Source organism: Pteropus vampyrus, unplaced genomic scaffold (genome assembly GCF_000151845.1).
Source record: "Pteropus vampyrus isolate Shadow unplaced genomic scaffold, Pvam_2.0 Scaffold89, whole genome shotgun sequence".
Taxonomy (NCBI): Eukaryota; Metazoa; Chordata; class Mammalia; order Chiroptera; family Pteropodidae; genus Pteropus; species Pteropus vampyrus.
In genome coordinates, this window is record NW_011888870.1 from 5,277,348 (window position 1) to 5,303,690 (window position 26,343).

Below are 26,343 nucleotides of genomic sequence, written 5' to 3' on the forward strand. Positions count from 1 at the left end.
AGGGCAAGTTCACAGAAGCCATATTTCCTGCATGAAATAAAAGGATATAAAGACCAACCGAAAGATGGTCAAAGATGCTGGTGGCCAGTGTAGCTAAAAGCAATTAACAATCCAAGACTAACAGGCAGCCGCAGGATAGCTGGTTGAACGAAAACTACTTAAAGTAGAAAAACAAATGTCAATCAGTGAGGCCAGTTCACAGCTTTCACTGGGTCAGCTTCAAGTAGAAAGGGTTTCGTCCAAGATGCTTTAAATGAAAGCCAAGTGAACCATCTGGTTCTAGGAACTCAGTTTACATTTGATTTGGCCTTACATTTAACCTGACAATTTGCATAGCATTAAACGAAGCCATGCTTCTCATTGTGCTTTAGGGAGGAAGCCGTGTGGGGTAGAAGAAGAGATGTGCGGGGGAGAGGAAGGCTCCGCTGGAGGTTACCTCAAGCTTCCTCCACCTGTGCACGTTCATGGGGTTCTCCAGTTCTTCCTCCAGGGCTCGGCATCGTGTTCTCTCCTTCAGGAATTCTCTTTGCATGTGAAAAAGCTCCTGCCTGAATAAGACACACTTCCTTTCGCAAAACAATTCTCCACCCTTTTGAATATCTTATCTTTATGTGGTTACATACATCTTATATAAAAAGTTGGAATTAAAGAGACTTCTGTGAACACTAGTACCAGCCTCCTAATCTGGGCCAAACACAGATGATATCAATTCTTGCAGAGCTCAACAATCGGCCTTAGCTTTTTTGTTTGTTTGGTTTAAGTGCCAGAACTTCAGAATCATGGTTCTGGATACCCAAGGAATTTAGAAGTATATGGAAAGAAGAGAGAAGCAGCGAATTAGGAGGATTTCGATATACTTTTTAATGCTTCTAAATGTCTCTATGATAGCAGTGAGAGAACAGGCTACAGTCCACCACAAGGTGTGGAACCTGACTGCAAGACAGCGAGGCTCAGGTGATCACCTGACACCAGTTAGTCAGTGCATGGCCAACCTGACAGTAGGTCGGAAATCACCTGGGGAGCTTTGACAACACCTTTGCCCTGACCCAGTCCCCAGAGGGATTCTGCTTTAAGTGGTCTTACATGTGGCTCAGATTTTGTAAGTTCTAAAGTCCTATCGGTAATTTCTAATGTATAGCCAGGATTGAGAAACCCTGAGTTAGGGCCGATATTTCATCTCATGTTCCACAACTACACAGATGGCTGAAAAAGTGCTAAAGACCTAGCTCTGGCTCAAGCATATTTCTAAAATCTTCAGGAATCTCTAGTTAGTTAGTAGGTGATGTGCTACAGCCATCCACAGTACCCTGTCAGCTGGCTGCCACCCTACTGAACAGGACGCTTTGTTGGTGGGGACAGGAGGAGGGGAACATCGAGTGGGGTGGGGCAGAGAAGAGGTAAGCACTGGCACTGACACAGGCAATAGGATGGATAATAAGGAATTACTTGTCCTCATCTACTGTGGGTATGCAGATTACTAATACTAAGCCATCTCTTTTACTTAATTGCGTCATTTAAACCAATAATACAACTTCCCCTCATTAGCAAGACAAACCATTAGAATTAACTGCATGATGTTCACTCAACAGGGAGCTCAGAACAAGCTGCTTAGAATTAAAAGCATATTTTTAACACTTCTATTTTCTAGAGTGTCATCAGAAGAAGAGGGGAAGAGTATTAGCTACCATTATTGACGGCTTATTTTGTACTAGACTGTGGGAGGCACATTACGTTTATTTTTTGGGTTTAATTTTAACTACAAGTCCAAAGCTCAGAGAAGTTAAGTGATGTGCCCAAGTTTGCACAGCTTGTAAGTGGCAAGGCTGAGACTAGAATTCATGCCTGCTTGCCTCCGATATCTTTATTAAGTTAACTTCCCATTGAAAAGAAAAATAAAATCTATTATCAACAAACCAGCAATATTGGCTAAGAATGGGTAGAATTTGGCCCTTTGTGTATGTAATAAAAATAACTCATGGCTGGCAAGTTTAGTAATGGTCTCAGAGATCATTCAATAGCTACTTAGAATGAAACCATTTGTCTCCAAGATGCCAATGATGGTATTTCTAGGTAGTAAACTTATGAGTGATTTTTCTAATCCCTTCTTTATACTTTTTCTGCATTTCCCACATTTTCTACAATGAATTTATATTACTTTCATCATCTGAAATACAAGCAACTCTTAGAAAAAAAGAATATCGATCTGTATTTAATGGAGGCAACTTCCCTTGCTATTCCTGAACATATTCACTGAATCTCAATATCAAAACTATCTTCTGATTCAATTAATTTAAGAAGGAGATCCAAACTGTGTCCTTGTCCCAAGGTCATCAAGGATACTGTTCATCTACAGGTCTTTGGGGAATAAGGATAGTTATTGAGTAAACACCAGACCTATGTGGTTTCCTGCAAGTGTCTATATAAAACACGGTGATGTTTTCCCAAAGGGAAAGTACATCTTATATAATATGTAAAATGTAAAGCAAGAAGGCGACACACTAAGCTAAAGTGAAAGCTGCAGAAGATAAATCAAGAGTTGAGATATAAAATTTGTCTGCCTTCTAAGGAAACAGAGTTTTCAAATAGTGATAAAATTAAATTATCCCCCTCTTCATTCTGTATATAACTCCAAGAAAAAGATGTGCAAATGTTACCAGGATTAAATTTAAATATTGATGCTCCATCTCGTTCATACTGCCTTATTAAAGATATTCTAAAGAGCTCATTGGGGGACATTTTTTTCTGAATTGTAAGTGTTTTGTGTTCTGTGATTTAATTTGAAACTTCTTTTGTAAAACCCAGAATAAAGTTTTTAAAAATCTTTTTGCACTTGCTGATATTCCTCTGAAAGGAAACGAGTTCATTTTTTGTGATATAGACTAGGCGGAATACAGATTCTGAATTATGAAAAAGTTGTTCTCATTATTTGCTAATAATTTCTACATATAAAAAGTTATTTTATATAAGTTGATAAAGACTTTCAATTGCCAATAAAAGGAACACAAGGTCATTTCAAGAGCTCCCCACAGACTACCCCGTCCTCAGTTCTGAGGGGTTTTCTATTACCTGAGTTCCTCGACATTAGCCACGCTCCTGGCGAGAATCCCCTTTTCCCGGCGAAGCTTCTTGATCTCAAGCTTGAGGATTCTCATGTCTTCCACCCTCTGGTTGTACTGGCTCTCGCCTTTATTCAGCACAGACTGTTGGATCTTGATCTTCTCATACAGCAAAGCCAACTCATCATTGCGCCGAACAAGCTGTGACCCAAGGATATCTCTCTCGCTGATGACCTAGAAAGGTAGGGAAGGACATGGTCACCAGGGGACGTTATCACTTTTCATTATGGCAGCAGCGTTCATTCAGTCAGTGAATATTTAGCCAAAGCCCACATGTGCTAGGCACCCAGTGGGTGGGGGATTGGAAAAAGCCTGCTGGACAATCAACACCGGACTCCTCTCATGAGCGTTTACAGTCTTGTTGGAAAGAGAAAAAGTACAACAAATAATCCATAATAATAATAATCCAATAATCCTCGGTCCATAGGTGTTTGGTTGTTTTTTTCCAACCCATTATTTTATAAATGCTTAAATTTGAATGACTTTATGGTGGGTTAGCTTTTACCAAGTTCCACCATTCCTTACTGTCTTATACTGGCCAACTTCTCTCTCTCTGTTCAACCTGCCAGATCTCTGAAAGCATATTCTCTAACCCCCAAATTATGTAATTATTAATTGCAATTATATTATACTAGAATAGACCTTGTTTTTTTGTTGGTCACTATATCTCCAGTGGCTAGAGGAGTGACTGACACATAATAAGTGCTCACAAAAATGACCTGAATAAATGAATGAATACTTCATAATTAATCAACAGAAGATGAGACTTTGCTGCTGTTCTTCCAATAGACTGAATGGAAGAGCTTAGAGAAGAATGAAGATTCGCGAGGAGTTGAATCAGTTATATCTGCTAATGAGGTCTGTAGGTCTGGTGAGGAAGTGCTCGTACCTGGTCTAATTCCTTCTTCTGTCTCAGCCTCTCCCCATCAGCCTCAGCAATAATTCGAAGGAGTTTTCTCTCTTCAGCTTCTTGCTTTTCGATGAAGTGTTTGGTCTCCAGGGCTTGTTGTCTCAGCTTCTGCAGCTCAGCCTGACAAAGAGTGAAAGATGTGAATAAATTTCACTCTGTAACAGCACAAACCAAGACTGCAGGGCCCAGTCAGAGTCACACACACACACACACACACACACACACACACACACTGTAAAGAAACAGCAATGCACATTAAGGTGATGATGTTTATTCTATGAGTTGTGCCCTTGAGGGATTTCTATCATTTTTCTACATATGTGTAGCAGGAGCTTCATTGGTATTCAACAGCACTTCTCTTACTGACTAAACCTGGGGAGAAATTCACAAAGAATTGTGCGGAGGAGTATGTGGGGGTGAGCACGAGTGTGGGAAGTCTTTCTGTACCAGCTCCTGTAATGGTTCTAATACCACCAATATATCAACTGCAGAGAGAAAGCCCATTTTAAGCAAAAATTAAATTAATAAAGATAACAACCAAGTGTCTGTTTTCTAAAACATCTTGATGGAACAGAAGCAATGTAATGGTATAAAAAGATATAGAGAGATATATAGACCCTACTCCTAAGACGCTTCCAATCTAGATGAGAAGATAAGATATATAAACATATAGAAATATTAACAAGTCCAGGCAATAATGTTTCCGTATCTTTATTATCGCACAGACAGTGAGTTGATGTTACAGGAGGTGAGAGGACTAGAGTTGTCAGGGAGGCTTCCTGGGAGAGCTCAGATCTTGAAGCTCTTGAGGTTACATGGAAGTCCTAAGAGTGATGGGAAAAGGGGACTATGGACTGGTAAGTTTCAAAAGGAAAACTCCTCTGATCAAAGGATACATTCACTGCATATCCACAAGTCTATTTGTGACCTATACTATCCTAGGCATGATATTAGGTATTTCGCATAGCTACGCTTAGCCCCATTTTATAAATACATTTACAGAGACAAAGAAACACAAATTAACTCACCCGAAGTCACACAGCTAGTAAGTAGCAGACTTCAGATTTCAACCTAGATCTTTTTATTCTGAAGCTTGTGTTCCCTCTATTATCACCATGTAATAGTTCCAAATACAGAGGATGCGACGCACAAGACACGAGGGATTCCCTAGCCATTGTAGAGGACAAATATAACCAACCATACTACGGTGTGGAAATGCTATCTACAGTGTGAAAAGGGACATAGGGAGTATCCAGGAATGAGTTCCTATTTCTGCTTAGGGTTTAGACAGAAAAACAAGTCAGGGCCTTGAGAGTTGACAGAAATTTCTAAAGTGGACAAGGATGTGTTCGGAAGAAAGCAGCCAACAGTCAGGCTTGTGTGAACCATGACATGCACACTATAAAGTACATGATGTGTTCGCCAGAGAGCAAAGCATCCCACGTGGCCGGATGACAGTGTTAGGAACAGCAGGAGCCAAGCCTGGTAAAATAGCTGAGCCCGCCTGGGAAGGGCTTTGAAGGCCACACACTGTAGAGAGTAGGCAGTGGGGAGCCACAGAGTTATGTATATTAAAAAAGAAAGATTATGTCTTTGAGCGGTTCCATGCGAACATGGGTAGGACAGGTGTTATCATAGACCAGGTCAGCGCGACAACAAACGAATGGCGGGATAGCTCTGCTTTCACCCGTTCTGGAAATCACAAGGGAGATGACAAGACGGTCTTAAGGTTTCAACTTTTCAATGGCTTGCAGATCAGCAAATAACAGTGAAAAAGTAATTTTTCCTTCAAGGAGGTAGTGGGACTCCCACCTTCACCCACCCAGAAATGTCACTGGGATGATAGAAAACCCCACAATTGCCAGTACCTGTGAGCCAATCCAACTCTCAATGAAGTCTACCTCTAATCCATGAAGACCAAGAGTCATTAACTCCACACCTCAAACTTACCCAAACAGTAGAGGATACTGTACGCTGAGTGACAGACGTGTCATGTCCCAAACTAAATGCAATCAGCTACTGTTAAACCAAGGGTTTCTTTTATGACATTTTGTTTGTTCATTCATGAAATACGTTTTGGTCGAGGGATAAGCAAAAGGAAATGCTTATTGCGAAAAGATCTGGTCTAGTATTTACCACTTTGGGGAATTTACCTGTTAGGAAAGAGATTGAAGAACCAGCCTTTCTATTTCTATAATCATTTGAGGTGACAGTGAAGACAGCAATAAAATACCTGCTTGGCTCGTGCTTTCCTTAATAAAACTTTTATTTTCCCAGATGTGCAACATTCACTTCCCTGTTCCTAAGTGCCAAAAGCTGATCAGAATCCATCAGCAGAACAAAATGAAACCCCTGTTATATTAAAATGCAATCAACAGTGTGTAAAAGTATCTGTCTGAAATGTAAAACCATTCGTGCGTTTGGCATTGCTGGGTGTTTTTTCATAATATATCAAAATTCTGAGCGGTCTCCTTATGTCATAAATTTATGAGCTGTAAACAAGATGTGGCATTAGACGTTGGCAGCAAATGTTAACAACAACAAAATACCTTGGGTCTAATGCATTTAGCTGCTATAAATCTGAGCCGTCTCACCCAGGAAAGATGGTAACAACTGCTATGTACCCAAATGCCCATAAAACAATGTCCTAGGTGGGAACCAAGTTATCGGCATTTCTCAAAGAGTTACTGGTAGTCTGAAAGCGTACGAAGTGTTACTTGTAATATGATGGCTGGACACACTTTTTAGTCACTGCGTCCACAATTATACAGTTCTGTAGTAGGTATTTATGAAATTTATATCATCTAATTTGGCTGTGGGCTTAAATTACATCGCAAAAAACACACTTGTGGGAATTTCACCCATTTATGTATGATCCTGACATTCACTGAGTTTCACTGAAACCATCTGTTTCCATCTAACAAAACAAATAGGACCACCTGAAGCCTTCTAGCCACGAGAATAATTAGGCTTTCTCTCTCTCCGTGACAGTTCCCATCCATGTCATTCTAGAGAGTCCACTAAGTTAAAGGATCTGGTGCCCTGAAGCCAGTCACTAATGCAATGCTGAGATCTGGACATAGAGAATTTGCTACTGAATTATTCACCAAGAATCAAAGTACTGTCAGATTGATGTGGAATGATTAGGAGGTGATGAGACAGAATCAGGGGCTTGTTAGAACTGGAAGGCAGACTCTCCAAATGAGATGGCTCCTTCAGTGCTGATAAAACAAGATTGGGACAGAATGGGCAGATGAACACAGATGCAGCAACATTTACAGAGAACTACTGACATTCTGTCATAACCACAATGTGCTGACAACGGCTAGAATCCTGAGGAGTAACTAGAAGCTGGTAGCAACTGAAAAGAGAAAAGAAACATGAAAGGAACAAAATGTTTTTCTTTTGAGGGGGATAAATGAAGATGGGGATGACCTATTATGGACAATTGTTTGTCTGGTGGCTTGGAGAATTGGTAAACTGGGTTGTCCTATCGACAGCCATCTTCCGGTCTACCAAACAGGCAAGGCCGTGCCCTTCCAGGAGGGTTATGTACCCATAAAGCTCTGTAGAACTCAAAATAATAAACTAAATGTCTCTTGGAGCAAAGTTACTAGAAAATCTGCCTTTTCCACCAGGGTTTTGGTTTGCAAACTTCGGATGTATGAAATTCAGAGATCTATGTGGAATATGATTCAAATTTGAAGCTGAAAAAAGTCAAGAGGCTGAAACTCAGCATTTGAGCTGTCATATTTTTCTAAAGAATGTCAAATGAGCTTAATGATAGGCCAAAATTAGCCAGTCAAAGCACCATTGCAAGCCACCCTTGTATAACCTCAAATAATAAATCAAGCTGGCATCCTTTTTCTGTTCCTCATTTTTCCCTTAATGGGAAATACTGCGGGAAAAGATATCCTAGTTTCATGGTAAGTCCAAAGCAATCATCTTCCTATAATCGATGACCCAAAGCTACCCAGACCTAGGATTCCCCATTTAGAACAGACTCTCCAGAGCAGAAGCCCTTTAATCATCTTTCATGAGCACCAGCTGCCAACTCTGCTGGCCCAGGACCAAAAAACAAGGCCCTATTGCCCTTTATTTTATTTTATTATGATGCTTCTTTGAAGCCATAAGTGCAGATGCCTGGTGATAGAGGACATAAGGGAAACAAATGTTAACTGAAGTCAAACGCTAAGAAACTAGGAATAACTGCTCTTTTGCATAGCACATTGCTTATTCTAAAGCAAAATTTGTAGAACGCATTTAGTTCCACCTTGAAACCATTATGGTTATGTAATAATTACTCTTTTAAGTAGAGCATTACTTGGGAATATAAGAGATGAGGATCAATGCCATCCTCTAAAAGGAAAGAGACGGTGTACCAAATCAAGTTACAGACACCAAAGCTTGCTCACATGGGTCCATGAGGCCCATGGCTAAAGCAATGTTTATGATAAGGTTCTTCTAAATCATTTAATGATAAATAAACTCCATTCCACTACAGGCCCCCAGGGTGGAAAAGCTACCTTCTATAAAACTATTCTTTCAAACAAGGTGAGTAAGGACAAAGATGCAGGACATTTTAAAATTTTAGAAAATGTATTCATGCTTCTTTATATGTAAATAAATTTTAATGCAGAATTTTCTATCCTTTTTTATCAGAAGCTGGAGTTGGGAGATGAAAGTCGCAGACAGTTAAATACATCAATTACCATATTTTTTTGTAAAGGTAACTTCGTTACACTTTAATCTTTCTCAAAGTTAATGTGGTAGTTCTATTTCCATTAAAACCTATCATTCATTGACAAAACCCATTATTAGGAGTGCATATTTCAATCTACAGCATCTTGCAATCAAGGATATATGGTATTAAATCTGTCCAACACTAGATGCACATTTTCAAGATAGTCCCTATCTTCGAAAGCTAATATACACAGAAACCAAGGTATCTAGTCTCTTATTTGTTGTAGATAGTTCCTACAAATGGGTCATAAACATCCATGAGTATTCCGCATATACATTTCAAAATAAAAGTTGGCGTCATCCTCTTCAAACACCTCTTTTAATTCTTTGGTCAATGGATTAGAAGGAAAATCTATTGGCTTGGACAGGAAAAGGAAATTAGTGAATGGGTATAGTAAAACGTTCAAGGATTTGAAATAGTATAATTATTTGATATGTATTCTTAGAAATATTCTTTATACTAGTAGAGAATATTCAGAATTAGTAGATTTAAAATGATAAGTTTAGTACATATATATAAAGTCAGAGGCAATTCCCTGGAGCAGCGGTCACAAAGTTCTTGACCCACAGACGTAAAGTGAACTATGCACCTGGTTAAGAGCAAGTCAAGTGAGGACAAAGCTTGATGCTCAGTAGCTAATGATATTGCACATGAAGCAAACATGAAGCAAGCAACAATTAGGAGCAGAGGAACAAAGGGTCTTGCCAGCATTGCCTTACAGAGGCCTAAGGAGGGTTGGGTGCAGGCACAAGGGATTGTAGGAAGCCTGCAAGCTCCAGGACTTCCTGGGCACTGCTGAGCTGCTGGGTTCTCTTCTGCTGATGTGATGAGAGCCAGCATAGGTTACCAGGTGCTTGTGCATCTCCACTGGCCTCCTCCCCCCGCTCACCTGGGAACACTTCCTGTGAGGGAGCCTGACCTGGAGGTGGTAGAGCTCATCCTCCTGGTGCCTTGGTTGTCTTCCCTGCCCCTTGTTGCCTTCAGTGAGTGTGGAGCTTGCCTCGAGTGGGTCAGATAGATAGATAGACTATTGGTCCATCACTCTTATTATTATAAGATCTATACCTTCAATGTTTCCTTCTCCTTCTCTATCCGCTGCTGTTCCAGATGTAGCTTCACAAGTGCTGACTCTTTGGCAGAGATTTCTTCTTTCAGCTGATCCACCTGATGTGTCATAATCTTTAATTTTCTCTTCATTTCCGTTATTTCATCCTAACAAAATGAAAGGAGAAATGTTGGAAAATGAATTAAATAGACGTCACCATCCCTATGGAAGTTAAATACATATTCAAGAGCTTTTAAGGGAGTCTTTCTCAAAATAATAGTCTCCTGACTAATTATGACTGGGCTATCCCTTTGTATATTGTGCTCACCAACCTCGAAGTATTCTATAGTATTATCAAAATATTCTCACGAGATATATGCAAAGTATACATAGTGAATATGCCATACGCACACGCACATGCTCACGCACACACACACACATACACTTTATTCCTCATTTTACAAAAGAGGTATTGGCACCACAATAAACATTATAACTAAACGATTACAAAGTGAAGCTCTGCAATTTAATGACAAGAGTCTGCTGCTCCCCTCTGAGTCACAGCACCTATCAGCAGTTTTAAAAATTAGCAACAGGAGAATGGCAATTCCACATAATAATTAAAAGCAGGACCACGATCTTCACATCCTATCAAGTTGTATCATTTCCATTTCAAACAATCTGAGAGTTCTGCATAAATTCATCTTCTATTTCAAATGAATTCCATGGGATTCTTTACTTGATCTATTCTAAATACTGCCATTAGGATAATAGAAGCTGCTTAGAATAGAAACCCAGGATGGGAAGAATCCAAACGTAAAGACATAAATATGTTATTCTTTACCTGGGCCTCTACCAGATTTTTGCTATACAGATTTCTGTCTGACCTCACAGCTTCGTACAGGTTCTGTTGTTGTTTTAATTTAGTCTCTGATTCAGCAATTTTTTTCCTGTAGTCAAAAATCTGCATTTCACGGATTTTTATGTCTTCCATGTTCATGAGGACCTTGAGGAGAAAGTATACGAAGGTGGTTAAACAGCCCATTTGTTACCCTCAGTTCAAGACACACAGATTTTTATCAAAGGGTAGCTAGTAGAAATGCCAGGAATTAGAAAATCTGTGGCTGTAATCACTGGACTACAACATAGAAATTCAGCCCAGCTAATAGGGACAAACATACATTTTATCTACTCCAGAGTTATGCTAAAGCATGAAGGCTTAGCACAATTATTTTGTGATCACAAGAGAGGAAAAATATAAATTCTTTCAGTTCGGAAAACCTCTTCTGACCACCCCACCCACCAAAAAAAAAAAAAAAAGAAAGAAAGAAAAAAACAAAGGCACAGGCTTAAACAGATCTTAACACAGAGCACTAAGAATGATAAGAGATGACTTAGCTGTTCAGCCACACTTGCAGCTTTATAAAGTTAACAACAAGAAAGAAAAGTGGCCTTTGAACGTTGATAGCAATCATAATGCTGTCTTGCCAATGTCAATCTCACTCCATCAGGGGAACTCAAAGGACTTCAGAAGAATGCGTTCTATTGTGCACAAAACACTTCTAGGAAAGATGAGATGCAAGAATAACTGCCTTCTTTTTGCAAGTATACAAAACCAAGACACGAAATTCCAGTGAGCCAATGCCTTTCAATAAGCAATCCATACAGTAGAAATTACAATCATGGCACTCAGCTGCGGTGTCCACAGAAATTGATTTTTTGTGGACAAACTTATTCAAAAATTCCTTACAAAGAAAAATGGTAGCGAGGAAGCCTGATTCAGTTAATGCAACCGTGGTCTAAACAGTACATAGAACTAGGAAACATAAGGAAAAAATTTGAAGATTTCACTGCATTTCAGTGAAGTTCTCCTAATTAATGGTGACAATTGAAGAAAACACAGACAGAGCAGTGTGACTGAGAATGGAAGGAAGGGGACGTACTTTAAGTAATGTGGCCAGGAAAGGTTCCTCTGAAGAAGAGGCGTTTTACCTAGAACCGTAAAAGTCAAAAAGTACTTAGCCCGTCGCCCTGCCGATATTCACTGTGATTCTGGTATGGGCTACCTGTGAGCAACACACTCCCCAACCACGGCACTACAGACCCTTCTATTCCACCTGTGGAATTAGTTGTACTATTTTCCCTTCAGAGTTAACGATGGCTGGCTTTTAATATATTTATCCTTTATATCTATAAATACCTTTCCAAGTTTTCTTAGTTATAAGCAAGGAGAGATGGGATTACATTTTAGCAAATGCCTTTTCAGCATATATTGTTTTGTGCTCTTATTTTCTTATTGGGTCTATTGATTTGACATACGGTACTCCTTTTACAAGTATTTTACTTTTATATCTTTATATATAGTTCATGTGTCATAATTTTAAATAAATGCATACATGTAAAACATACAGTTTTCTTTTCCTTATTTACTTGGACTTATTTACTTCTCTCTTCAACCCACATCAGCCCCTCATTGACACATAAAGTAACCAGGTTCACAAGTTGTTCCATATTTTTCTTTCAATTCTACCTGTTCTTTCTATTCAGGTCTAGTAACATCATCATAATAATAGTTAATATGTTTCAGGTACTTTTTATGTACTATGCATTTTACATATATTAACTCATGTAATCTTCATAAAAATCTTGTCAGATGTACATTACCATCACCTCAGCTTTACAAAGAAGAAAACTGAAGTCAAAGGAAGTCATATCAGTCACAGCTATTCTACTAGTAAATATACAGAACAGAGATTTGCTTGTTTTCCTTTGTTTTGCTTTTGGGGTTTTGTTTTTATTTTTTAGCAAAATGTTTATGTACCTTGTATGTACCTTTGTGCACCTTGCTTTTCATCACTCAATAATACCTTGTGGAAATTATGTAGAATAGCTCTAATTCATTCTCTTTAAAGGTGGTATAATGCGCTGCTATGCAGATCTACCATCACATATTCGGCTTTTTCCCTCCGATGGGTATTAACTTGGTTTCCACTTTTTTGCCACCCTAACCCTGCTGCGATAAACATTTGGTACATATGTCCTTTCGCTTCTTTCACTTCTGCTTTTACTTTTATTGGGCTGGATTCCCAGGAGTGGAATATCTAGTTCAAAAGATATATAGAGATAGATAGATAGATTTAACTTTAATAGATATTGCTAGATTGCTTTCCAAAATGGCTGTAACACTTTACATTTCTATACCGCCAGCAATAGTTTTCTTAATAGAAAATTCTCCTTGTGGTCTCAGAATAAACTCTCTTTGGTCACACTGGGTGATTCTTTTAATGTTTTACAGAATTTGGTTTGCTAGAATTTCATTTAGGATTCTGCATACATATTCATAAGTGATCTAAGTCTTTAGATTTCTTTATGATTCTATTTTTAAATTAAGATTTCTTCTAGTTTTAAAAAATGAATGGAGTACCTTTCTATTCACTTAGTCATTCACTCGCCTATTTTATTCATTCACTCAATGAACGTGTATTGAGGACCTATCTATGGCAGGTACTGTAAAAGCACTAGCAATGTAAAGAAGAATAAGAGGCATTCCCTGTTCTCAAGTTCGCCTCTAGTGAATGACTCCACCATTAAATGGATAATCAAGGAATGGATACGACCAGTAAACTGAGATATGCACAGGGTGCTATGAGAGAATCAAACACTGGAAGATTAATAGACCTGAAGACGGCCCTATCCATCTTATCTAAGCAGTTCATATTTGGGATTTACATAATGTGTGGGAACTGCCTCTTCAACCATCCCAACCTTGAAACCCAAGCTCTCACCTAGGCCTGGGATCTTTATTCTTTATCACTGCAGTAGGCATGGGTTATGTCAGTACGGCCATACCTATCAATATCACCCCAAAGAATACAAAGTACATGAGCAGCACTGTTTCTAAATTCGCACGAAAAATTATATAGCCTGAGAATTATCTGATTCCTAAAGAACGAATTAGAGCTATTCTACATAATTTCCACAAAGAAACTAAGAACCTCCGTTTCAGAATCATTCAGCCCTCGGCGACAGTGTTGGGGCTACTTTTCGCTCAGCTCTTTCAGTGGCTTCCACAGTTATTCAGCTTTCTACCCATTCTACTCCTTGAGTCAAACCTTGATGTATGCACATATTTTTGAGAAAATTACCTATGTCTACCAATTTGCTAAATTTATGTGATGAGTTATAGAATGTATTTTATGTGTTTTTACTCTTTTGTTATTATTATGATTTGCTATCATCCCCTTAGTGTGGAAAGGAAATAGCCCAAGATAAGAGGATATGCAGACTTGGTGGTGAATGGTTTGGAAGGTTGGTTGGAGCCTTAAAAAAAAAAAAAAAATTAGAAAATCCAAGATGAGGAGGTCTGGGGATGAAGCATGTGCATAGATCTAAAATGAAAAGAAATTTTGTTCCTTCATCATTTCTTTGATTCACATCTTTAGATTCCTTAAAAATGAGTAGCAGGTAGCCTTTCAAGATGCCACTGCTAATAACTAAAATGTATAAGATAGGAATTAATGTGAAACCTAAATAAGATATCCATGATTGGATCTGTTATTTGCTTGATTTTTTTTAAAAAAAAGATGCTACCTTGGCCTAAAATTTAACCTTTCTATGAACATAATCACCCTCTTTGGGGTCAGTGAAATGAATAGATTTGAAGATACTTTGAACAGCATGATCAGCATTCAGAATATCAAGCAGCACATCAGAGAAAAGCGAAAAAATTCTTCTTCAATCACTCTAAGAGGTGTTATAACAAGAATAACCCTTTTCACAGACAGAATAATGCTCCAGAGAAGGGATGCAGCCATGGGCATTTTTTGGGGGGGAGAGGAGCATCCAACTAGCAGGGTACCTCTTTCTGCACACACCAATGCACAAATTCACAACCTGGTTTCTGGATTCTTAAAGCTGAGAGTAATGAGAACCCATCATGACACCAGGAAAATCAAAGATATTTCAGTTAAATGACAATGAGGGAAAAAAAGTACTGAAACTAAGAGAAAAGACATTTTACAAAGCCATTGAGTTCTGTGTGCTGGCATTCAATTTGTTTTGATGGAAATCATTCAACCCAATGTCACCCAGAAGTTCCAGTCCTGAAAATTCATAAAATGTGTGGGATGTTAAGTAGGAGCAAAACCTTTTGTCAGCAAAATGTCCCTTGTTAAAAATGGTATATCAGAGAATGTGGGATGCCAGCTGTGGGGCTGGAGCTTAATTGATTACACTTTAGATACCTCAGACCAGCTCATGAGATAAATCACACCCAAATATGGAAAGTTTTATTGCAGCCAGGGAGTTGGAGCTCGTAGTTTTTGTAGGCTTGCTTCAGAGCAGCCCAGAAAATGCTTACAGCACACTATCAGGGTGCAGTCCCAGTTTATAACCTACTCCTACCTTTTCTTTTTCTGTTAAAACAACCTGCCAATAGAAATAAGACTGAGATAAAAATCAATAACACATGCTAGAAATCTGCAGCATAGTCAAAACATCATATAGACTAAGGTAAGATAGGAAAGCAGGTCACTGAATTTGGAACCCTTTAACTTGGATTTGATGAAATATCAGTACAACAATCTTCTCAAATGTTTTCCTGACTCGATCTCAATGATTTGAATGCTGATAATGCCTTCACCTTCATGATGAAACTGAAGAACCCACTCTCCGAAAAAAAGAACCTATATGCCCAAGCATGTAAAATTTTAAGTCTTCACATTTTTCTTGCTTTCTTATTTTATCCTCTATCTTAAATTTATGGAGGCATTTCTATGTTTCTGTTTTTCAATGACATATTACATTATATTATTACATGAGGTATAGAATAATATCTACCTCAGTGGGCCATTATAAGAATATAAGTGAGAAAATATATATTTATGCCATGATACCTAGCATATCATAATTTGATCATTTAATAAATGGTAATAGATTATCATGATAGGCTAACATAATGTCATGTTATATACTGCCAGTACTTAACAAATCAATTTGATTTTTCTATGGATCAAATTCTGTTCTGCAGGAAAATAGTAATCCATAGTACATTTCTTTTATTATAACACAAAAATCTTATAATTTGTGTATGTCCCCTTGAAGCTCCTCTCCAGGGTTCTAGCCTATTAAAGATGCTCTGTATAAAACTTCAAATAAATATCAAAGAAACAAGAGCTTCATTTTGTTATGAAGTATCTATTCAGTGAACAATATTTCTTTGATCTTTGCTTTCCTCACTTACTTCTAAGCCCTTAAAAGCACATTATTATTCATTTCTTGGAACCTCTGTCTAGAAGAGCTTTGCTTGACACTTATATGCAAATAAGCAGAGAGCTAAGAAACTTATAAGTAGAGATTCATTGTGAAAAACTGCTTTTTGGCATATAAAATGTCTGGGAGGCAAGGGCCAAAAGTTTAATATTTAGAATTTAAAAAGTGGAGTTCTAAAGTGAGCCAAGAGCATGATATGTAAAATGCTCCTCACATTTAATAATTAGGTAGGAACAGTTTTATGTAGAATTTGTAACAATTCAGAAAAGAATAAATGTAGTAGACCACAATTTATGATGCCATTCCTGGTATCTCAATTTATCTGAATAGTAAAATTTAGAGTGCAGCTGAGGAAAAAAAATGAAGATAAAAAGTGCTGAAACACCATAGTAGATTACTTACAGGTCCCCAAATATTCCCTCCCTCACCCTGTTACCACTGCCTGTGTGGGAGGAGTCTATTTCTCCTTGATGTTGGGTTTGGACATGTGACTTGCCATAGCCAATGGGATGTCAGAAAACATTAGGCAAGTGGAGAGCATGAATCGTGCCCGTGTGGTCGAGCTTGTCCTTTGCACTCCTTCCTGTCTCCATGAGAATACCATGCATCCTGGAGGATAAGAAACGGGTAAAGCAAAGCTAGACCTAACTCACAGCCCTGTGAGAGCTCAGGCATGCCCAGCCTAGATGGGCTGACCCAACCACCCCGCCTCAGGCAATAACAGGTGCAAGTGAGAAATAAGTGCTTCTGACTGCATGCCAGTGAGATTGGTGGTTGTTTCTTATGCAGCAATATTACAGCAAGTGTTGACTGAGATAAACACATAAGAAAAGGTTTGGGATTCTGAGCCATCCAATTCTAGCACAAAAGGGCAACTTCTTTCTCGTTTGCAAATGCCGAGCTAAATTAATAAAATGTAACGTAGATCTTTCAGCATCTTAGATTTCACGTTTCTTTTTCTATACAGAAAGAACCAGCAGGCAAATGTTGATACTATTTTTGCAGCCCAGAAGGAAGAAGAGACCACGCCAGAAGTCACTCATAGGTAAATATAGTAGTACAATTCAGATAACATTGTTCACCATGACAAGACTTTTCCAATGAATTTAAAGGGAGGGCAGACCCATACTGATAAATATATTATTGAAGAAGAATTTACTGTAGATAACTAAAAGTAAGTCTTTGACTAGTTAATTCAGACATCTAATTATACTTTTCACTCATTCTTTAAAAAAATATTCGAGTACATATCTATTTAGTGAATAAGTAACATGAAGAACTCAAAATTGAATAAGACATGCCCTCGAGGAGCTTATAAGTAGAATGAACAGACACAAAAATACTGGCAAATTAGCAAAGAATTTTCTCAACTGCCAGAAAGGGGAATCGAGTACAGAGGGGTTAGAGATCGCTTTTAATAAAGATCCTTGGGAAAGTGGGGTTTTGTTTAGTCCTTAAAGGGAGGGCAAGGTTTTATTAATATATTTTTTTTTCTTTTTGGAGGGTCAGGATACTAAAGCAGTACATATGCACTGTAGAAAATTTGAAAATGCAAAAAAGCACAAAAGGAAAATTCAAACAATCTGTATCCCCACCACCCAGTGATCATCTTATTTATTCATTCACTATTTCTAGTATTTTACTGCTCATCTTGTTTATATTTTTTAAATCAAACATTTTCTTATAGCTGTGCATTAAACAGTACAATATAGCTACTGTATTATGCTTCAAATGGTTCAATTAAACCATCATGCTACAATATTAAAAAGGTTCATTTTAAAAATCAAGATTCTTTTTGTGTAATATGTTGATTAAAATTTACTACTAGAAGGGTCTTAAGTGTCTTATAATGCAAATGAAATGTATACAGTTATGGGTAAAAAGGCAAGTTTAAGATGAAAACTATAATTCTCATGGAAAACACTAACATGGATGTACTTATACAGCACGTGCTGCTAAACAGAGAAGGCTTATAAAAGTAAATGTATTAAAGGTTTGAAAGTTTATTATAAACCTAAGGGAGAAAATTCATACTTTGTATTTTTGATATTTTATGCACTAATATATTATTACAAACATGAAGACTTGTGAAATTTTAATTAGTCATTCCCCTTATAAGGTCACATCATTGTATTGTGTTCATTTTTGTTACAGCCACCTCAGTTCTAACTGGTCTAGACTCCCTCTGCCTATTATTTTTTTGTATGTATTTTAAAACGTTAAAATGACTGTTAAAAAAAAAAAAAAAAAAAAGACCAGCTCTGATAGCAATATGGCAGCCGGAAATGGAGAGAGACTGATAACCAGGAGTAGGAGACTACAACAGATTAAATGTTCAGATACATTCACCATCTCACCATACAGACCCCTCCCTTAGGAGGATCGTATTCCTGCCCAGGGATGCCACACTCAGCTGTGTCACTTGCTTTGGCCAGCAGAAGCTCTGAAAGCATCAGGAAGGCCTGCACTTATACTGTTTTCCTTCTAAAGAGGTCACACATCCCAGCAGAGTCAGCCTCGAGTAAAGAGGACATGAAGCACGGCGGCAGCTAAGCCATTAATATGAGCAAAAATAGATCTTTTTCTCTATAAACCACTGAGATTTAATAGTTATTTGTTACAACTTAAGCTGACTGATACGGAGGCTAACGGCTAGCCAAAGCTAGAGAATACCCAAGTGCCTGAACTGACAACTAGTCCTCTCAGAGTCAGCAAATCAATCATTGGAGCTTCTAAGATGATTAAGTCAGAAGAGAACTATGTTGTATTCTAACAGCTCTCAATCAGGAGTATGAGATTCACTTGGGGATCAAGTGAATGGAAGACATGTCCAGCCAGGGCGGGACGAAGAGTATGCATTTGTGCTTCTCCAAACTTATATTTTGCAACTATTTGCTCAGCATTTATTTAATCGAAATGGGAAGAAGGTGACTTCCTTTTAGTAAAGCTTGTTACCCACTTTATTTTATAACTCAAATATTGCTGTTCTCCTTGTCATCATCTTTGAGATTCTACTCCAAAACAAAACAAAACAAAACATGCAAGAGCGTCAGAAAACACTGTCGAATTTATAGCAGATTTCATTGAGGAGATGGAGGAGAGGGTTTAAACTGCATAGCAGACAATGCTTTGCTAGGAGGAAAGAAACTCATTAAATAAATCTTTTCACCCCAACTTTTTTCTCAGCCTCTTAGCTAAAACTTTCCTTCATTCCCCGATACCTCCATCCTAAAACCACTGCTCATTGCCATCTGTGAATGCACCAAAAACAATACTAGTATAACCACTCATGCTTAATGCAGGCAATGTGCTATGACAACTGATTAAAGAATAAAATCCAAATCTCCGAAGTCATTCTTAAAGATATTGCCTTGAGCCTTCTCCCTCTTAAGCAGTTTACAAAAAGTACAGTCTTGAATCAGCTACACAATCTGTGGATTTCCACCCCTGCTGAAGTTTTAGGTTCACAATAGTTTTAAAATAAAAATGCTCTTTGAATGTGTGACACATTTAGCTGATGCCAGTATTCATCTGCCTCTTAATTTGAGGTCATTTAGTTAGATGCTTTTCTTGGGGCAATAAAGATGGAGAACCTGGAATTTGGGAGAGGGGCTCGGAAAGGGGAAATTGAAATTGACAAGCACAAGCCTTGCCCATTTCACAGTTTGGCCCAGGATCAGCTCTGGGACAGCTTTTATATGGTCAATGTCATTCCTCTTAAATCTTTATGTGAATCACAGACTGAAATCTAAATAAATCATCTTTACAACAGTGTAACGATCAGAAACGTGACAATCAGAAATGTAACAATCAGATTGTGCCAGTGCTCCTTCCCCAACATCAAGGAGTATCCTACCTTTTGGGTAAGGTCACTGGCTTCACTGATGTACCGATCTCGCTCCTTTTCCAGCTGAAAGATGATTTTTCTCTGCTTCTGAGCCTCATCTTTGTAGTTCTGAATTTCTTCCTCCAGGTTCCTCTTGGCTTGTTCATGGAGTTTTACCAGGTCTATCTGTTTCTGGGTCGCGTTGATCGCCTTGAGCATATTCTAAAAATAAGGACAACAGAGCAGCCTTATTACTCAAAATGTTTGGGGAACTGGAGTTAAATTTCCCCCCTGCCTCAGCCCTAAAGTAATCAGATGCACTGTTTTTGAGATGAGTATAAACAATCATATTCTCTACAGCTTATGAAGAGCGTGTTTGTTAATTTTGCACAAGGCACTTTAAACACACATATAAATCCACTAAATAACCACAACATCCCTAGGAAGTGGGCACTATATTACTCCCATATTACGGGTAGGAAACTGAGACTGAGAAGTCAAGCCACTTGCCTACAAGTTCATACAACAGGGAAGCGGCAAAGCCAGGATTTGAATCAAGGGCTGGCCGACCCCACAGTCAACCTCCATCCCAGCTCTAGCTTTTTTCTTGTGAGCTTAGAAAAACTAAACCTGATTATGTAATAGGGCTTTAACTATAAAGTAAAATAATACCAGCTTGTTAAAAACACGGATAGCTAGACTTAACATATGATCCAACAATTTCATTCCCAAAAGAACTGAAAACAGGTGTTCAAACAACAACAAAAAAATGTCCATCAACTGATGAAGAGATCATGGAAATGCGATATATCCGTACAGTGGAATATTATTCAGCCATAAGAAGCAATGAAGTACTGGTACATGCTACAACATGGTTGAAACTTGGAAGGTTATTCAGAGCGAAAGATGTTAGATATGAAAAGCTACATGAAATATAATTCCAGTTATATAAGTATCCAGAATAGTTAAATCCATAGAAACAGAAAGCAGATTAGTAGTTTCCAGGGAATGGAATAAGGGGTAAGTGAGGAGTAACTACTTAACAGGTCCAGGGGTTTATTTGGGGGTAATGAGAATATTCTGGAACTAGACAGTGGTAACAGTTGCACAACACTGTGAATGTACTAAATGTCGCTAATGGTAAATTTCATCTTACATGTATTTTACCAAAATAAAAACAAATAACTCATTTTTTTTTTTTAAATGCAGAAGCCTATGTCTCAGTGCCAGAGATTCTGACTCAGTGGGACTGGGATGGAACCTGACATTTCTTTTTAAAGCTGCACTGGTGATTTCTGACGCTAAAATGAAAATACCTTGGGTTGGTGACCCCAGAAGCCAGGCTGTTGGCCGAAACACAGTTAATAGCAGTGCAGTCATGCTCATGCAAGAGAGTCGGTCACAGCTGAATGGACCACCTGACCCTTCCCACGGGGACTTTTGAAATAGGGCCTTTAGATTTTTGCCCCTCAGTATAAGATGTAAACTTGGGGGCTGTTAGTGATCGCCATTTTTCTGCCATATGGACTGGGAAACAGAGTGAAACAATCTTCACTGAAAGGAGAATAAAGCAAAAACTCAGCAGGAGGGTTAGTGGTGGGAAGAGGGCTTTCTGGGTATCCTGGGAATGCCAGGCCAGGTTCCTATCAGTTCCGGAGGCCCAGCTGCATCCTTGGGTTTCGTGAGACACCTCGTAGTCCCTTCCCTGTCTCTAACTAATCAGACCTGCAGGCAGGTCTGAAAACCACTGAAATATAAACAGGTAAAATGTACATTAAACCTTGCCTAGGTGACAATGCAGAAAATGGAAAAGGTCAACTTTATTTTTAAGTATTGAATTAAACATGTACTCTGTCAAAGACAACGCCACTTCAACATGATACTGAAAGAACCAAAATATATTAACATAGCTGCCTGCCTAAACTATGTCACTCATTCATTCAACAAAGGTGGCGTTTCAAGTCAGTAAGAAAGAATGCATTACCAATAAAGTTTGATTGCATACCTGCAGAAGGTTGGACACTATGCTAGGCACTAAGAATACGATGGCCAGGAAAGAAAAATAAAAGTATACCCTGCCCTAACAAGTAAATGTAAAAACGTCGTACACACGATATGTGTACTATCATGGCACAAAATATATATATACACATACACACACACGCACGCGCGCGCACATATATATATATGCACATATATATAATATAAATGGACTAAATATTGTATATCTTAAAAATAAATTAAAAATCTATATCCAATAATATTGTTTACACATATAAATTTATAGAATAAAGAAAGTTTCCAGGATTATGCAAAAAACAAAAAAAAATCAATGATTTTCTTAAGGAGGGCTCTGCATGCAAAGATATCTAATTTTCTATTTCCTGAGATTTCCTAAATAGTCTACTTTAAGACGAAGGGTAATCTACTTTGTTAACATTTGTTCAATTCTGAGAAACCTAAAGAAATAATGAAAAGTCAGAACGAACACCTACTTTGACGAGATAAAGCTGTCTTGGCCGAAAGCCATCAGGCTGTCTGCTCTGGAAGCAGCCTCTCCACTCTACACCTGGCTGATCATTTTTTCATCCCTGGAGGAAATCCTTGAGCAGGAAAGTTTACCTTATATCTTTAAAAGTAGTTAATCTCTAAGAGTGACTGTCAAGGGAAGGAATCCTCTGGAAGGGGCAAGGAGAGGAAGGGTCGGGGGAGGGGTCCTGCCTTGCATGGAAGATTCCAGGCCTCAAGCTCTCCCAACTCTTCTCTCAGCTTTAGACCATATTGAGCTCAAAAACTAGGAGAAATAAGGACTGGGAAAAAAAAAAACCTACAACAATCCTGAAAAGATGGAAGAAAGAGTAGAGATTGGTTTTATGGCATCAATCAGCCACCCCTATACCTAACAAAGTTAAAAATTCATTAGCATTCATTTCTATTTTCTGGATTAGCAGAAGTTGCAGATTATAGATATCAAATTCAGAAATTTCGACCAACTTAGGCAGTTGAGGATGCCAAATAACACAACCAGCAATAAAAACAGAATCCACAAACAATCTGAAATCCTCTGCTAGTTTACATGATAATTCTCCAAAATTCTTTTGTGCTCACAGGTGATAATGCGGTTTCAATTCACAGCCAGTGAATGCTGGACTGCAACAGCTGCTTGGAGGAAAACTGAGCACTATTATTTATTCTAATCTACTTTTGTCTGCCTCAGAGTTTTCTTTACCCATATAACCTGCTATAGGCAGATATTATAGCACTAAAGAAAGGCATTTATTTCCTAGTGTTACTGTAAAGAACTCACCTTATTTAATATGTCCCTTTCTCTCAGAAGCTCATCCATTGCTTTCTTATCAAGCTCTGCTTGTTTCTTTGAAGCCTCTACCTCTAAATCACCAGGCAGAAAAATAACAATAAATATAGAGTTAACCTGAGAATCTACCAGAGACAAAGTGATACAAAAACTGCTTTGTACATCTATAGCTATAAAAGTGTTTAGTAACTGTTACCCAGTCTTCATTACAACTCAGATAGATCTTCCTATCCCACTAAACAGATGGAAACTGAAGCTTAGAGAGATTAAGCCACCTGCCAAGGATCTGCAGACAAGAGGTTGACAGGGTTGAGACTGGGAGCACGGTTCTCTGACTCCAAAAAGTTCTCACTCTTTTTAAATCTGAGTATATAAGTAAGTAGGAATACAAAAAGAAATAAAAATAAACAGAAAGAAAAATTCAAATCAACCACAGTCTACTTAGGATTTTGATATGAAACTCTCCTGACCTTTTCCTATGCAAATATATGTGTGTATATAATTATAAATATATATAGTCACATAAATATATATACATCAAAAGGGAAAATACTATACATACTGTTTCATAGCTTGTTTTTATAATTAACAGACATAAAATAATTACCTCTCTATACTATAAATGTGCATCTACATCAGAATTTTTAACAACTCCATATTTTACTATATGAAAATGTATAACTTAGCCAATCCCCCTTCTTAACCCTTAAGTTGCTTCCATTTTATTTATTTATTTGTAATTATAAGCAATAATTCTGTGAAAGTTCTTCTTTATTTATTACTCTAGAAGAGGAAGTCCTCGATCAAAGTAGATTAGAAATTTCTCTTCTATTGCCAAATTTCTCTCCAGAAAATTAATAGCAATTTAAACCCACACCCAAACCACCACTGGGTATTAACATTCTCTTTGATCCTTGACAATCTGATAGATTATTAAAACCAGTATGTTAGTATTTCATTTACATTTCTTTGATTAGTAGGGAAGTTGACTACTTTTTCATGCTTAATGACCATTTATTTGTATTTCTGTTTTGCAAATTGGCCACACTTGCCCTTTGCTCATTTTTCTCAGGAATTGTTTATCCTTTCTGAGGATTTGCAAGAACTCTTTACATATAATAAGGATACTAAATCTTTGACTGACAATATTTTGGTCAATTTGCCTTTATGGATTGTCTTTGGTACATAAGAAAAAAAATTAGCTTTTATTTCACTAAATTTCTCAATCTTGGCTTTATGGTTTCTACAATGGGTGTTAACTTTTTCTCCCAAAAAGTAGCTTAATGTCATGCTACCATTTTCTTAATAACCTATACTGCATGCACACTGGTACGAAACAACACCTTTATCTTAAATGATAATCTTGGATGTTTCTGTGGCCTTTTCTATCTTTTTCATTGATCTGTTTATTCAGACATCTTCACTATACTATTTAATTGCTGAAACTTTGTAATACACTTAAACACCTGGTAAGACAAAATGTTCCCTTATCCCTCTTCTTTTTCAGAATGTTATGACTGTGATCATGTTTATTCTTCTGGAGGAACTCTAGAATCGGTTTTCAAGTCCCAGCCATATAACTCACTGAAATTTTTATTGGAAATATTAAATGTATAGATTAATGTAGACAGATTTGTATCTTTATCATATTAAGTTTTCTCATTCAGGAACTTGGTATATCTCTTCATTTCTCAAGTCCCCTCACTAGAATTCTGTAGCGCTTTTAATGTATATGTCTTGCAGATATTTTGGTAACTTTATTCATAGATATTTTATTACTTTAGTTGCTATTGTTAAAAGAGGCTTTTCCATCATATATTCTAACTGATTCTTTGAACGAAAAAAATACTATTACTATCTATATATTTATTTTATAACCCGCCACCCTATTGAACTCTCGTTAGCTCTGGCAGTTTTTCACTTTGTTTCTTGGGTTTTGTGATAGCAAAAACATATGGAGGACTCGTCCTCCTAACCACTATGTCCAATGCCACTCTTTGATCAGGCACATCAAAAGGAAGAGGCCCCTAAGGAGAAATAACGGTTAACGGTATCTATAAGATAACAAGAAGAGAGAGAGAGCATGATGACTTCTGTAAACCTGATTTAAGGATGAAGAATTGGGTTCAACACTGAATAGATATTTTTTCCTCAAAACTTAGAAATATTGCAATCAAAAATACAGAAATTTAAATATGAGAGTGTTTTGAAAGTCACTAAGCCAGTTACAAAACAAGCTCCAGAAGTTCCTTTTCTTCATATCTGTCACTATAGACATTAGATTATAAACTTGTGCTAGACAGTAACCATCCTGAGGGCAGGGACCTCCATGTAGCCAATGCCTTACATAACAGGCACCCAATTTTCCAAATGAAAGAATGAATGGATGGGAAAATTGTCAAGATAAGCTGCAACTGTGCCTCAATAAGTGATTTTTTTCCTGGCATCGTAGAAGGAAAAATATTTACGCTTCTCAAAGGTTTACATGACAAATATTTATAATAATCTTATCTTGAGATTATATCTCACCTAATTTTTAGTGAGGCGATGTATGTTCTCATGCTTTTAGGTATGTTACCTCATACAATGATTTAAAACTCACAGTAGCCTTCGTGAGGTGAATGCAGAGTCCCTACCTCACACTCTGGTGTAGTCAGAATTCAAACCCAGACCCTCTGTCCCCATGTCCAGAGCTTTTTCTGACATGCCAGATTTGACTAGCATACCCTATTTTCAATTATATTCTTTTCAGAATGAGATAGTATTCTATCTTATTACTTATATAAATAGTAATATCTGGGTAATAATAGACGGCATTTAGTAAGCCGTCTGTGTATGTGCTATGCAACGTCCACACATGCTTTATGTGTGTTGGTTTATTACATTCCCCCAGCAGCTAAATATGATGGAGGTGGAATCTGAACCCAGGCAGACATGATTCCAGAATTTGTATTCTTAATGGTTTTTCTGTGCTGTACAGCCTCCCCTGGCACTTAAGTTTTTCCTCCACAAGTCGATGTAAGAGCTGGTAAAATAAGTGTTCGCCACATGGTAAAGCACTAACAGAAGAAAAATTAGAAGCCATTAATTTTTGTCCCACTGATTTTTGGTACAAT

General features: G+C 37.7%; 1 protein-coding gene across 1 annotated transcript in view; it reads right to left on the reverse strand.

The window, feature by feature from the left end:
* The window catches only part of CFAP58 (cilia and flagella associated protein 58), a 131,962-nt gene that overhangs the window by 66,203 nt on the left and 39,416 nt on the right, over positions 1 to 26,343 (reverse strand). The window contains exons 8-14 of the mRNA XM_023532722.1: positions 23,219 to 23,301; positions 19,942 to 20,133; positions 10,660 to 10,821; positions 9,836 to 9,982; positions 4,006 to 4,146; positions 3,067 to 3,290; positions 437 to 548 (exon numbers count right to left, since the gene is read on the reverse strand). Coding sequence (XP_023388490.1) covers positions 437 to 548; positions 3,067 to 3,290; positions 4,006 to 4,146; positions 9,836 to 9,982; positions 10,660 to 10,821; positions 19,942 to 20,133; positions 23,219 to 23,301 — 1,061 coding nt within the window. The remainder of the gene's footprint in view (positions 1 to 436; positions 549 to 3,066; positions 3,291 to 4,005; positions 4,147 to 9,835; positions 9,983 to 10,659; positions 10,822 to 19,941; positions 20,134 to 23,218; positions 23,302 to 26,343) is intronic.